This window comes from Neopelma chrysocephalum, unplaced genomic scaffold (genome assembly GCF_003984885.1).
Source record: "Neopelma chrysocephalum unplaced genomic scaffold, ASM398488v2 Primary Assembly neopelma1_94, whole genome shotgun sequence".
Classification (NCBI taxonomy): domain Eukaryota; kingdom Metazoa; phylum Chordata; class Aves; order Passeriformes; family Pipridae; genus Neopelma; species Neopelma chrysocephalum.
In genome coordinates, this window is record NW_020897756.1 from 365,436 (window position 1) to 379,589 (window position 14,154).

A 14,154-nucleotide genomic window follows, 5' to 3' on the forward strand; every position below is an offset into this window, starting at 1 on the left:
GTGTCTATTTCTTCACTTAAACTGAAAGCAGAATTTTAAAATGTTGCTAAGAAAGCAAAATCCCACAAGAAATCAAGAAATAAGAAGACTTAGCTTGCTTGGCGAACTTAATTTTTTAGTAAATTTGGCAAATTAATTTGGGAAATGAATTTGTTAGTACAATTGGTTTATCAATGGAATGTGCAGAAACTTGAATCCAGCTCTGAAGTAATGGAGTCACCAAGTTGCTGCAGAGTTTAAATTAGAACAAAAGAGACCAGTCCTCTCAGATTAGTTTCACTTTGTTCAAGTAACACTACACCCGGGAAATGATTCAGGTCAAAAAGTAACTTTTCTCCTGACAGGTTGTTTTAACAGAGAGCAGTTTCTTGGTGTGGTTCACAGCTCAGCCACACACACACTGCTCACACAGCTGGAAGAGCCAGGCAGGGAGAAGCAGCAGCTTGTGCTGGATGGGACACTCCTGTTGAAAGGAATTCACAGAAAATGCAACTTTAGCATTTTTTTTATCTGGATTAGAATTGGAAGATAAAGCTCAAACAATTTAAGTAGGTGCTACCATTCCTTTGTTACTTAAACTGAATTAAAAGATTGTTCAATTTATTAGGTCCCTCACAGATTGGTAGATTGGCAACACACTGTGATAGTTAAAGAAACTGGTCTATTCCAGTAGCACAACTAAATCTGAAAGAAGATGCCTGTGCATTGCTGTTTTCCTGTCTAGTCCTTAATTTTTCCAGTTACATTTTACATTGCCTCAAGAAAATGACTGCCAGTTGAAAAAAAAAAAGGAAGTGTGTTTCAGGTCAGTTTTTGTATGTTGTCTATGAGTCACCACTGGTTTATTTGAAAACCCCTTGTGTGCTCAGGCTTCTTGAACCATGGAAGAGAATTACATTACTTAAAGTAGATTTTCAAATCACTTAACTGTCTTTGTTTGTGTGATCATTTCATAGGGTCAGTATTGAATTAGCACCTTCTCTGCTGAGGTGTAGTTTGGATTTGACTGTGACTGAATTGTAATTCAGTTCTGGTTTAGCTAATACCAGTTTAACCCTTTTCCTGACCCCGAAGCAGTTAATTTAGGAAAAAACAGCATTTAAGAGTGAAAAGCATTACATCATGGGGGGCAGGAACTTTACAGCTGATTTTCTTTTTCATACATAAAGCTGAGTCACAATGTGCAGAGTCACAGTCAGCTTCTTTGTAATCCCCACAATCTGAGGCTGAGGAGCTGAAAGGAAACTGTTGTGCTTCACTGGTGGCAGTTTTGTGCCTGGAAGTAAGAAATGGAAGCCAAAGGGCAGAAAACTATGCTGTCCTTTTACCCCCCTGGTTTAAGCTGTCCCTGCATAGGTACAGTCTGGGAATAAAAGCTGAGTCTCTTGAGGAAGTTACAGTGATGACTTTATTTGCTGGTGAGAAACTCAGACATCCTTGCAAGTCCTTTGGGGATGTTGTTTGGTGTAGAGAGAGACAATTCTCACGTCTCCCTGCCTTGAGAAAACAAGAGTAAGGCATAATCAGCACTTCACAGTGAGAGAAGTTTTCTTATGACTGTCTTTAGTAATGTGTGGAAAGACTCTGTTGGGAACTGCAAATTATAATAAAGAAACAAAGACTTAGTGTGGTGACAGGAAGATGAGAAAAGATACAGTATGATGCTGGTTTTGCAGATCACTGAGTGCAAACAGTTCCCATGCTGAATAAGCTCTGTTCTACTTTCATGAAAAAAAATAGAACTCAGAGCTTTTTTGGTTTTAGGTTTGATCACTTTGGTTTAGTTGTGGGCTTTGGTTTAGCTGACACTGATGGTGCAGTGTTTCTTCCAGCATAGCTGGGATGGCGAAGCTCCCTTGGGATATGTGAAGCACATCCCAGCCCAAGGAGTTCTTCTGCCACCTTCTGTGCATAATCAGCTAAACTGACAAACCCACTGAGCCTCCTCCTGACAGCAGAGTTGTGTGAGGATTTTTACTGTCATAATTGCTCAAGGAGGGGAGGAAGCAGACACTCTACTTTTCACACATACAGGTGACACACCTTATCTGGCAGTTCTCTGTAATGTCAAATCAATCCAAATTTTGGGCTAAATGCAGATTTGCTTGAATCAAAACACATCCAGTAACAGTCATGGCCTCAGACACATTGTATTGATTGAATCCAACCTGGGCTTGTCAGGAGATAACTGGTCCTAAATGCTGCCTACAAGCCTGAAATGGGAGGGGTGTGTGGGAAGGAAGAAAAGTCACGTCCTAGTGTCAGAACTCAAAACATGAAAACTTTTTGTTTGTTTATTTGAACCAGTTTAACTATGTTTTGCCAAAGATTTGTAACTTATGTCAACATAGAAGTTTCCCTGAGAGCTGACATGACATTTCTGCTGGGCAGCACTGCTGAAGTAGCTGTGCCTACAGAACTAGTGGCAGACACTTTTCCTAAAATTGTTGAAATGACCTGTGTTGTTACCCTGGTGCAGCTGTTCTAGATTCATAAAACTCAGGATAGGCAAACGCTACTGTGTTTATTTTCCCTCTTTCAGTTATATAGTCTTCAATCTATATTTTAATGTATTTTTCATATTTACTCATGGTTTCCTTAAACGTTATCTTGACACAAGTTTCCAAGCTTTTGGTCAATTAGAAGTCACCAGGTAGCTCCATATTTTCCACAGAGTTGTGCAGAAAGTGGCCATAACCACAGTTTTAAGTTTTTTGTTTTCCTGTGCAGTTCTGTGTTTTGGGGATGGTTCAGTTATTTCTCTGTGGTTCAGTTATTTAACTGTGGTTCTGTTTGTTGCATGCATGAAAAGCTTAGGGAAAAATTAAACATATCAAACCCATTCTGATGAACTTTCACTTCTATTTTGTCAAAATCATGTCACTGTTCTATGATTGTCCTTTACAGGTCCTTACACACCTGTTTCTTTTGAAAAATATCAGTAAGTTCTTTATAATTGAGCTGATTCATTAGAAATCATTTAAATTTTGTTCTGAGAGGATGAAGTGGCGAATGTTCTTACTTTAAAAAGATGAATTTAAAAGCTTTGCACAGTGTGGATGACAAACCATAACCTTGTTGTAATATTTGTCATCATTCTGCACTCTTCAACAGTGTTGTTTGTGTCTGTTACAGATCCTGGCTCTGCTGAACGCACAGCACAAAAAAGGAAATTTCCCAGCCCTCCACATTCCTCTAATGGCCACTCACCACAAGATGCATCAACAAGTCCTATAAAAAAGAAAAAGAAACCTGGTCTATTGAACAGTAATAATAAAGAGCAGGTAAGAGAAGTCATGGTTTTTTAATGCTGGAATATGAAATAGTAAAGGATATAGAGAGAGCTGATCAGGAGCTCACTCCTCTTTAGGAAGCTCCATTCTTGTACTCTTAAGAAGTGGTTATTAATTTTTGACTGCAGTGGGGGTAGGAATTGGCATTATCATTTAGGTTTGAATGCTCTTTTGTTATTGTTAAGAAAGACCACCCATGTCCTGCTTATTGATTGCACAAAGCTAATAAGATGTATAATCAATAAATGTAATTTTCAACAGAATTATTATGAAGAAATGTAAAAACAATTTAAAAAACCAACAACAGCTGTTATTAATTAAAACCATTAAAAGGAAATGCTCAGTGGTGTGATATCTAAGATGAGAAGGGTCTCATAATGTCAGTGGAAGTTCCTCATCTGCTTTCAGTCCCATCCTACTGCGAATTATTAACAAAAGTCAGCTCCATCCTTGGTACTCTGCAGATTCCCTCCCCTTCCTTAAAACTTCTGGGCAACGTACACTCCTTCCAATGACAGTTGAATCAGTGGGTCACACTGACTTTTCAGCCTTCGTGCTTGAAGCCTCATTTTTAGTGACTTCTGAATCCTGAATTGATGGCATTTGTTGTGGTTCTTGGAAGAACTCGACTCTGGAAGACTTTGACAGTTTCTGATCCATTGTATGATGCATGTGCAAGAATTATATGTATTGAATAGCAAATGCTGTAAAGCACCTGCATGATCTTAGAGGAGATTTCATGAAAGCAGTCTTCAGCCTTACTGAAATTATTTCATGTCTAATGTAATAATGACATACCTGTGTATTTTTGAAAGTTCTTTTGTGTGTCACTGTTTCTTTTTTTGCCAGGATCATATGAACACTGGATTAAGTTGTGAGCATTTAAAGCACTTTTTCCTGGCATAACAACATCCACGTTAGATATTGCCCTGGTACAATTGCACTGGTGAAGAAAGAAAATGAAATTCCTAATCACTGCAGTTGTCCTGCAACAATGCCTGTGAATAAATCAGGCCTTAAAAACCAGTGTCAACCATATTTTATTTCAGGATAACTGGGAGGTCTGACAGTAGCATGTGGAGATGTGCTTGCAGTAGTGCACTGGGCTCAGTTTGGCTTTTGCTGAGCTTCACTTCAGGCTGGATTTATTCCTCTACATCCTGGAAGTTTTCTGGGGAGATGTTGCCCCACTGAAGTCTGAGCTTCTAACTGTGCAGTGTAGAGATAATTTTACAAACAGTGGAATTGAATCCTAGGGTATTAATTTCCACTTTTTCTTCCTGCATTTAGAAATACATGCGAAAACTCAGTTGCAGTTGTTGAACGTGATACATTCCCCTCCGTAAATCCTTTTCTGTTTTCCAGGTATCTCAGACCTGCAATGTACAGGATAGAATAAATAATGAAGAAAACCAATCAGACTTGCTTATTTTGCTGTGTTTATTACAAGTTAGCAGGAAAATATAATCTGTTGAGTTTTGTTCAGCTTTCACAAGTTGTTTTTAATATTGTCTTGCATGTCAAATTTGAAGTGGGCCTGAAGATTGTTGTGTTTAAAGTAGGTGCAAATTCTGCTCTGTGTGGTAGCAGGAGTTGTTAGAGATCCTTTTACTGCTGAGCAGATGTGAGTGAAGCACACAGGTACTAGTTTTGCTCTCAGGTTAAGTTTCAAGTATAATGTAGCTGATAGCTGTGGTTCTGACTGGCTGATAAATCTGTTTTGAGGTACCACAATATCCCTGGAAACCTCTAATTTAATATTCTACATTACAAAGTGCTTTGTAATATTTGAGTATTCCAGGATACCATTGCTGAAGTTACAGTTGTATGAAGCTTTGTATTTTGTTGTGGATGCAGTAACAGATCTACAGAATGGTGCCAACAGGTGTTTAAGGTGCTGAAATACAGGCAAAGAATTATGGAATTGTAGAATGTAGCTAAGATAGGTTAAAAATCAGAAACTTATGACACTTTGTTGGTCAGTTACAATGTAATTGAAGTTGTCAGCTTGTTTTATTCCTAGCTTCAGTATTCATTTAAACTGAATATAAATAGTGATCTTTTTCTCCCCAAAACAGCACTACGATACTGTTGGTTTTTTCTTCAGTTTTCTGTGTCATTCTACAGGTCTTAATAACTTTAATAAAGACTTTAGAACAAGCTACCACCTATTTGAGCTTGAACTTTGCCAACTGTTAAAAATTTAACTCTTAAAACATTACTCTGATTATGACAAGTGAAAAGGTCCTTTGATGCAGTTGAATCACTCATTTTCAGTCCTTTTTTTTTAGTTTTGTTCTTTGGGTCTCTTTTGAGTCTCTGAACCTTTTTTTTGTTTTGTTTCTTAAACTTGGCTTAGGCAAAATAAGGAGATAGATGTCTAAATGGTATAAAAGCATCCTTGAACAGGAAACTAATTCTTCTCATGCTTCAGCCAAAATGGACTTCTCTTCAGTTTGGATGTTCTGAGCCGATTTCTGTGGGATAGTTTCACAGGTTTTATGTTTTTCTTAAAGCTGAATCTTTGAATCTTGCAAAGTGTGCACATACTACTTATATCTACTTCCAAACCAGAATATATATTAAATTCTTCTGGTGATTTCCTTTGTCTGCAGTGGAGGAAATGCCCCATAGCTGCATCTCCATGTATACAAGACTGAGATTTTGGTCTCACAGCTGTGGTGCATAAAGCTGCAAACAGAACATGTTTCTGCACTGGAAATCACAACTTTCCCCTCCTCACTCTGTGTTTCCTGATGCCTTTGTATCTGTTTGAATGATTGTAGTAGCAATACACTGAAATGGAGTTAAACTCTTATGCTGTCCCACTTATTCCTCAAGGTCTAACAGAACCTTCCTTCTGAAAGTCTTGTCATATTATAGAATTAAATATGTATATATATATAGAAAGTACAGAAATATCATTTTGCCCATTTCTGTAGTGGGAACAGAGTGTCTTTTGAGGCTTTATCATCTGTAGAATAGAAAATGAAAACCACCAAAACTGAAAGAAATTCATGTGAAATTTTAGATGCCAGAATGTTTGTGGATAACATCCTTTCTTTGCCTAAAATATTATACAATGTTAGATAATTGCAGATGATACCTCTTCTGGGTATTTTTTGAGATATAACACTTCTACCTTGAAGGTACTTTATTCATTCAAATAATTATATCTCATCCTTTCTAACTTCAGATATCTAGAAGTATCATGGTTCAAAGTAGCATGTGGGTTGTGTTTGGTGACATTATTTATGCCCCATGTGACTGATTTTGTACAGCATGCCCCAAAGGTAGAGAATCACACAGGCATGTGACAGCTCAGGGATCTCAGAACTTCCAGATGTGTAAATGTAGGACACATGCAAAATGACCTGAGAACCAAACAAAATGGTTTTGCAGACTACAAGCATTTGGATGCTCGAGTGATGTCGTGAGCAAGGGGTTTTACATCAGACAAACTGCCTAAAATCTCAAGATTGTTTCCCCCTGTGCCCTCCTCAGCAAACCACCCCTGTAATTAATACCAAACAGAGAATTGAAGTTCCCTTGTCATTAATAAATAGAATGTAGTTTCCCAATACGTGTTAGCAGCTCTTCAAAGCTGATATAACAAACTTTAGGTATCTGTGGACCCACTTAAGCCCCCCCAGGCTCTTCACTTCTTGTGCTTTGGCATCAGCTGTGTCGTCTTTGAGCTGTCGGGCTCAAGTGGAAGAGCAGTTCATGCAGGTTACAAATTTAACACTGTTTTCTAGGGCAGGCAAACCAATGGAGATTGTGAGTCTCAAATTTTCATATGCATTTAGATGATGAATGAAATCTCTCCCAGTGTTTCTGCTCCTGTAGTGGAGGTGGCTGCTCAGGATGTGAATTTGCTCCTTTGTCATCCTTCTCTACAGTTTGCCTTATTAATCAGAATTGGCACTGCCTTGCTTCATGGTGCAAAGCTGTGAACTGCTGCAAACTAGCCCAGATTTGCATGGTGTTCTACTCCTTGTTTCAGGACTAACTTCTTCAGTTGTCCCAGGTTTAGCCACCGCTAAATATCTCAGTATTTAGCTTGCACAGCCCCATGGAATTCTGAGTTCAGAAGAGCTAATGGCTTCTGTAGCAATACTTCTTTCTTGAAGCTTAAAGTGTCTGCTCTCTCTCGTTGGATTGCATGTCTTGCACTCGATGCCCTCACTTGCCACGAAAAATTTGTCTCTGGTCTTGAGTGCAAACTGTCATTCGACATCTGAATAAGAAGTAAACTTCTCTATGAATGATTTTGTGCAATGACTAAGATACTGTGCTTGCATACATGTTAATCAAACTCTGTTAATTGCTGTTTGCTTATATGTGATGACTATGACGCTTTGAACAAAAAAATGCAAATTTGTTTTGAAACCAAACCTGTTTTTCTTGCCTACATTTCAGTCAGAACTAAGACATGGTCCGTTTTACTATATGAAGCAGCCACTCACCACAGACCCTGTTGATGTTGTACCGCAGGATGGACGGAATGATTTCTATTGCTGGGTTTGTCATCGGGAAGGCCAAGTCCTCTGCTGCGAGCTCTGCCCTCGGGTTTATCATGCTAAGTGTCTGAAACTGACAGCCGAGCCAGAGGGGGATTGGTTTTGCCCCGAATGTGAGGTCAGTTGGATGGAAGGAGTGCATTTCTTGCTTGTTTTTGGAGATTTAAGCAGCTTTTTCCATGTTCTGAAACGTTGCTGGTTTATTCCTGTGTCACCTCATGGTAAAGGGACCAGAAAAATTTGTCCAGGAGAGGAGCCATCTGTGGCTCTGCTTCACCACTTGTTCTCCCTGTCTGCCTGGGTTGTGTTTGCCTTCTTACCACGAGCCTTCAACTTCCTTTGTGTTTCCAGCTCTAGAAAAGCACCATTTCAAAGAGCGATCTCTTCATCAGGCACCACTAATTCTGAAAACATTCTGCAGTTTTCCACTAGTTTAACTTGTGCTTCTCCTAGTGGACTGGTCAGCTTTTCAGCAGTGCAGAAAAAAATGCCTTGATTAGATAGCAGGTTTGTGTCACCACTCAACCTTACAGCTTCATCAATTAATTTTAAAATGTAGCTTTTAATCAAACAAGTTTCTTATAAGACTTGACAAAATTCGTGGAAGGCAGCAGGATGAACTTTGTCCCTCTAACTCTCCCCAAATTTCAAGAAAGGCATAGGATGGCCTATATAAAAAAATACCCATAAACAAGTGGGTATTTTATTACAGTTTTTTTCTGCGGGACTGAGGAAGAATTTAACCATTCCTCTCCAAAGATTTCTGGGGAGAGGATACTTAGCATCCAAGTATCTATAATGAAAGCAAATTTGTTTATTGCATGTTTTTCTTTTTGATCACTCATTATATTAGAGCCCAGGTGACCTTCTCACTTGTTCACATTGCTGTGAACTCACATCGTATTTGGGAATTTTATGTATTCACACATTCACTTTGCATGATCTTGAAGATGATAGATAATTTTCTGGTCTTTTCCTTTTTTTCTTTTCCTTTTTTTTTTTTTTTAATGAACATACCAAGAAGAAAAACCAAGTAAAATAAGCATCTGAAGTACTTAACACTGCATCATGAGAAAGGACTTTTTTTGGTATTAAACACCTATTATATTCCATTTGAATACTAGAATGTTTCAGTGGAGAAGGATTTACTTAGAAATATTTGCTGACAAAATTTTTTTTTTAATCTGAATCCATAGAAAATCACAGTGGCAGAATGCATAGAAACACAGAGTAAAGCAATGACAATGCTCACCATCGAACAGCTATCATATCTACTGAAGTTTGCACTACAGAAAATGAAACAGCCAGGGGTAAGGAAATTTTCGTTGTTTTTTCTTTAAATACTTGGGTCATATGTTTGTAATAATCCTGAGTTTTGCTTCCTCTAGTGGATGATGAACCTAGTTTGGTTTATCAGACTGTGTGTGACAGCTTCTATGGTGCCGGCCTCCTGCCTTGCACAGACAGATTAGCTTGGCTTCTAGAGACTGTTTTGAAGTGCATTTAAAATGCAGTTTTTGGTGTAACTTCTGGATGTATTTTCAGTAGGTGTAGTGAAAATACAATGTGGTTTTCCAGTGGAACCTGTTTTCTTTCTCTGATAGTGGATAATGATGTCTCAGAGATGCAAGGGGAATGAGGAGACACGATCTCTTACCAATACAGTTGTATGGACAGGAGCCCTGGGCCCAGACACTGTTATATTAGTGATTATACCTGTTAAAAACATACCTTCTGTTAGTAGAAATGGTTCTTGCCACAAAAGTTAGTTGTGTTATATACTTCTAAAATGTTGAAGAAATTTTCTCCAGTGTGGTGGAAACCTGTGCCATTAACTTTCATGCTGCTGTTCTCTGAATCATGGAGGTAAAAATGGATTTCTTCCAGCTTGTACCTATCTCCATGCATCTGTTTCAGACTCCTGAAAATCACCAAGCCTCCAAGTTTCAGCTATTCCAGTCACTCATTCTTGCTTCTAAGTTTTAACAATTCTTGTCACTTGTTCTTTGCCATGGAGGCTGTGCCTGGTTCTCACATATATGAAGATAACAGTTAATCAAAATGTGATGTGATGAGTTATCTTAACTCCTGTTGCTCTCCTGTATGTAAGGTAGAGGAGCAGAGAGGGTGTCTCTGTGCCTGCAGGGTTGTAGTAACTATGGAGTATGTTGGGAAATCTTTATGTGAAGAATCATGGGCTCTCTGCAGCTCTTATTCTCTGTGACAAGTATTTAAGCAGAACAATAGTGACAATTTCTTACTCTGGGTACTGACAGATTTTGGCTCTTCAAATCCTGTCACTCTGGAGTGGTAAATACTATCAGATGGAGCCCTTAGAAGCTTTAAGTGCAGCTTTTCAGTAGCAAAGTGTCAGTTATTTGTTTATATTGAATTCACAAAGTGTTTTGGAATTGTGGTTAGAAAGCTAATGTCTAATGAATGCTTTTGAGATGTTTTGCCCTTCAGGCATTTTACTGGTAACCTGTTGTGTTGGTACCAAGTCCTTTAATTGGTTTGGTCCCAGACTTGCAGTCCCTCCACATTGGCAGATATAGTGTGGAGTCCCTCTGAAAAAAGTTCAATTGTGTTTGCATTACCAAGCCATCACTGTTTTGAAAGTTGTGATTCTAATGAGAGTCAGGAAAAAAGTATTTGTGAGTCTTGTGAATTGCAAATTTAGTGTCTTTATTCTTCTAAAAATGCTCTGCTGAGCCTCATCTAATACTCCACACAAAACCCCCTGACTGCAAATCATAACAGTACCTTTTATGAAACCTCTAATTTTTGCAATTCATTGCGTCCAGTATATGAAAAATCAGTCAAATGAGACCTTTTAGTTCCTGTTGTTCTGTTAATAATTTACTTCCTCACAACATTTTATAATTACCTTTGAAGAATTTTCTCTGATACCACAGAGTTGGAAGCAGTGTTAGAAAATGAGTGAGTATTGTGCCATTGCTGTAACTGTTCTGTATTAGTAAGCAGTGTGGTTTATTATTTCCCCTAACAGACAGAGCCATTTCAAAAGCCAGTTTCACTGGATCAACACCCAGATTATGCAGAATATATCTTTCATCCAATGGACCTTTGTACATTAGAGAAGGTTTGTATGAAGCTAACAGAGGAAGGTTCCTTGACTTTCATTGCTATCTGTAACATTTCTGAAGTGTTCGATGGTGGGGGAAAGAAGTTGCTTGAAATTATTTTGATGGGGTTTTTTTGTTACTCTAAAAGTCAATTCAGTTGCAGCTAAATCATATGCCTACTCAGTTAAGTTCACTGTTTTGTCTGAACTTGTAACAAATGCTCAGGAAAAACAGTATGAAAAAGACAAGCTTACACTGCTGACTTCCTCCAGTTAAATTCATCTAATTTCAGGAATGATCTCCAAGAGAGACTCCTTTAACCAGGGTTTGCATTTGAGCATCATGTTTGTAAGCTATTTATTGATCAGTGGTTCATTAATCTGGGACCATTTGGTGTATATGCAGGGGTCATTCCAGACTCATTCTACTGATCATTCAGCAAGTACTGTGATCTCCACTGCACTGAGGTGTAGAAGAAGAAAGAAACGGTCAAGAGGTGGATAATGAGACTTGCATTGTCCAGCCTGGCTTGAACAGTTCCAAGAGTCAGTTTTATTAATTGTATAACTGATAGGAAACAGTGTTGAGGAAGAACCTGTCACTGTTTACTCATTTCTGTTTCCTGATGAATTCTTAATTTCTTCTTTACAGAATGTTAAAAAGAAAATGTACGGTTGCACTGAAGCATTTTTGGCTGATGCCAAATGGATTTTGCACAACTGCATTATTTACAATGGGGGTAAGTATTGATATGTACTTATGTCCTCAAATATGAAACTTTTAAATAGTTAAAATTGTGGAGCCATTTGTAGACTTCTAGTTGGTAAGTGCTGAAAGTATCTTTGTTAATGAACAGAATACCTAAACATATTAGATTTTTTTTTAAACAATTGGCATACATAAAACTATAGGGCCAAATATAGCCTGTGCTGTTACTTGCTCATTCCACCTTGGGGAAAAAAAAATCACATAAGTTAAAATCATAGATGGTTTGGGTCCATAGAATCATTGAATGGTTTGGGTAGGAACAGACCTTAAAGATCACCTGGTTCCAAGTTGCTGTAGCATTTTGCATTGTGCAGCACTTAATTAAGACATAACTCAGAAGATCATACAGCACATCCCTCACTGAAGGAGTGCCTTGGCAGGGGGAAGGCTGCAATAGGCTTCCAAAAGGAGCATTTAAATATTATTACAATGTTACATTGAGAAGAAAAGTGCTCATGTCCTGCTTTTGCAAGTGTGTAGTTTATACATAGGTTTTTACATCATTTTTAGATGTTCTCTTTTGGTTTTATCACTAACTTTTAAATCTGAAAAACGTTGATTCTTATCATAATGCTAGCATAGCAATTTTCTTGGTTAACACATTTTATTGTTTCCTCAGGAAATCACAAATTGACACAGACAGCAAAAGTCATCATCAAAATCTGTGAGCATGAGGTAGGAGTGCCCCAATTAACTGTTCTGTGTTTTTAAAATGTTCAATGTCATGTATTCTTGAGTGAAATAATATATGTTTTTCTGTATGTGTATTGCAGAACCATAATTTTTGTTGGCTTTCTTATCCACAGCCCAGAGAATGGTGTCTGGCAAAGGCATTGTTAATGTGTCTTCCATTAGGATATTCACTATTTATAATTAAAAATTCTGGGAAGGGGAGGAGAGGGAAGAGAAGATGGTGGATATATGGATTCTGCACAAAGACAGGATTTGAGATGCTTCAGCAGTGCCCAGCACAGGGGCAGGGTCAGTGCCCTGGTCCTTCTGGCCACAAAGCTGCTGATACAAGCCAGGTGCCATTGGCCTTCTTGGCCACCTGGGAAATGGTGATTTATACCCACAAATTTGTGGAAAAATGGTGCTAGCCAACTAGACAGGCTAACATGATAGTAGTTGGGACTCTCTTTAATCTCTCCAATAACTTTGCTTTTTGTTTTCAGATGAATGAAATCGAAGTTTGTCCGGAATGTTATTTAGCTGCTTGCCAAAAACGAGAAAATTGGTTTTGTGAGCCTTGTGTAAGTTGAGGATTATGGTAGTCTGGCTACTATAATGAACTAGTAGTTCTCTTTTCACTGTTGCTGTTATCCTCTCTTTGTTTTAAACCCGTGGTGGTTACTGAGTCAAGGAAAGCTGCTGTAGTTCACCAAATAGCTTGTGCTTGTGTAGTGTGTTCATTGTGGAGTCAGACTGTCTCAAGATGTTTTCACAAAAGGATTGGTTCCATCAGAAATAACTGTAAAGGGTGTCAGCAGCCAGATCAGTTATCAGTACTCAAGTTATCTGTCCTCAAATACAAGATAATTGCTCCTGTGTCATTTGTGCCAGCACTCCATGAGGGTTTCTGAAGTGTGAATGTCTCTTTCTGCAGTTGTGTGAGAATTTAGACTTGATTTTTCTTCTGTGACCTCTTTTCTGTTAATGGAAGTGTATAAACCATCAAGTTCTTTCTTGGACTGTCCTGGTTTCAACTGGAATAGAGTTCATTTTCTTCTTAGTAGCTGGCACAGTGCTGTGTTTTGGATTTAGTATGAGAATAATGTTGATAACACACTGATGTTTTGGTTGTTGCTAAGTAGTGCTTACCTGTAGTCAAGGACTCTTCAATGTCTCATGCTCTGCCAGGACACAGACTTACATGAAAATTAAGAGCATTTCAAAGATTGGCCCTGGCCTAACTTACACGTTTGGAGGGGACTAATCAAAAATAAATGACTAAAGAAGTGCAATTGCATTGAGTTTAGTTGAGACATGTAAGGTTTTATGGTTTGGGGGGTTTTTTTTAGATATAATTTTATCATTTTGTCCTCTCAGGATTTATATGTATGTAGTAAAAAGGAGTCTTGTATTTGGCAAGTGCCTTGAGCATGTTGGATCTTTATTGAACCTAAATAATGTATACAATTAAAAAAAAATCATGTTTATTATCAGATTTAAAGGCAGTACTACTTGCATTTTCTGACTGTGTGTTTTACCTCTTCCTCTAGAGCAATCCCCACCCTTTGGTCTGGGCTAAACTCAAAGGCTTTCCATTCTGGCCTGCTAAAGCACTGAGGGATAAAGACGGGCAAGTCGATGCCCGTTTCTTTGGCCAACATGACAGGTGGGAGTTTAACCAAAGGATGCCTTTGCCTGTGCTTAAAAAATTCCTGTGGTAATTTTGTGCACTTAAAGAGTTTTTGTATCCTGTCTTTTGAACCCTGACCCTAACAAACTCTGTAATAATGTAACGTACACAATTTTAGTTCC

The 14,154-nt window shown here is 38.3% G+C and overlaps 1 protein-coding gene across 5 annotated transcripts in view; it reads left to right on the forward strand.

The window, feature by feature from the left end:
- The window catches only part of ZMYND8 (zinc finger MYND-type containing 8), a 49,035-nt gene that overhangs the window by 18,688 nt on the left and 16,193 nt on the right, over positions 1-14,154 (forward strand). For 3 of the 5 annotated variants that reach the window (XR_003535957.1, XM_027693960.1, XM_027693957.1), the window contains exons 3-10: positions 3,136-3,284; positions 7,716-7,934; positions 9,013-9,126; positions 10,827-10,919; positions 11,554-11,641; positions 12,290-12,345; positions 12,846-12,923; positions 13,893-14,008. Coding sequence is in view for 4 of the 5 variants with exons in the window: in XM_027693960.1 (XP_027549761.1) it covers positions 3,136-3,284; positions 7,716-7,934; positions 9,013-9,126; positions 10,827-10,919; positions 11,554-11,641; positions 12,290-12,345; positions 12,846-12,923; positions 13,893-14,008 (913 nt within the window). In the remaining variant the exon portion in view is untranslated. The remainder of the gene's footprint in view (positions 1-3,135; positions 3,285-7,715; positions 7,935-9,012; positions 9,127-10,826; positions 10,920-11,553; positions 11,642-12,289; positions 12,346-12,845; positions 12,924-13,892; positions 14,009-14,154) is intronic. The other 2 variants (XM_027693958.1, XM_027693959.1) reach the window with 1 other exon arrangement.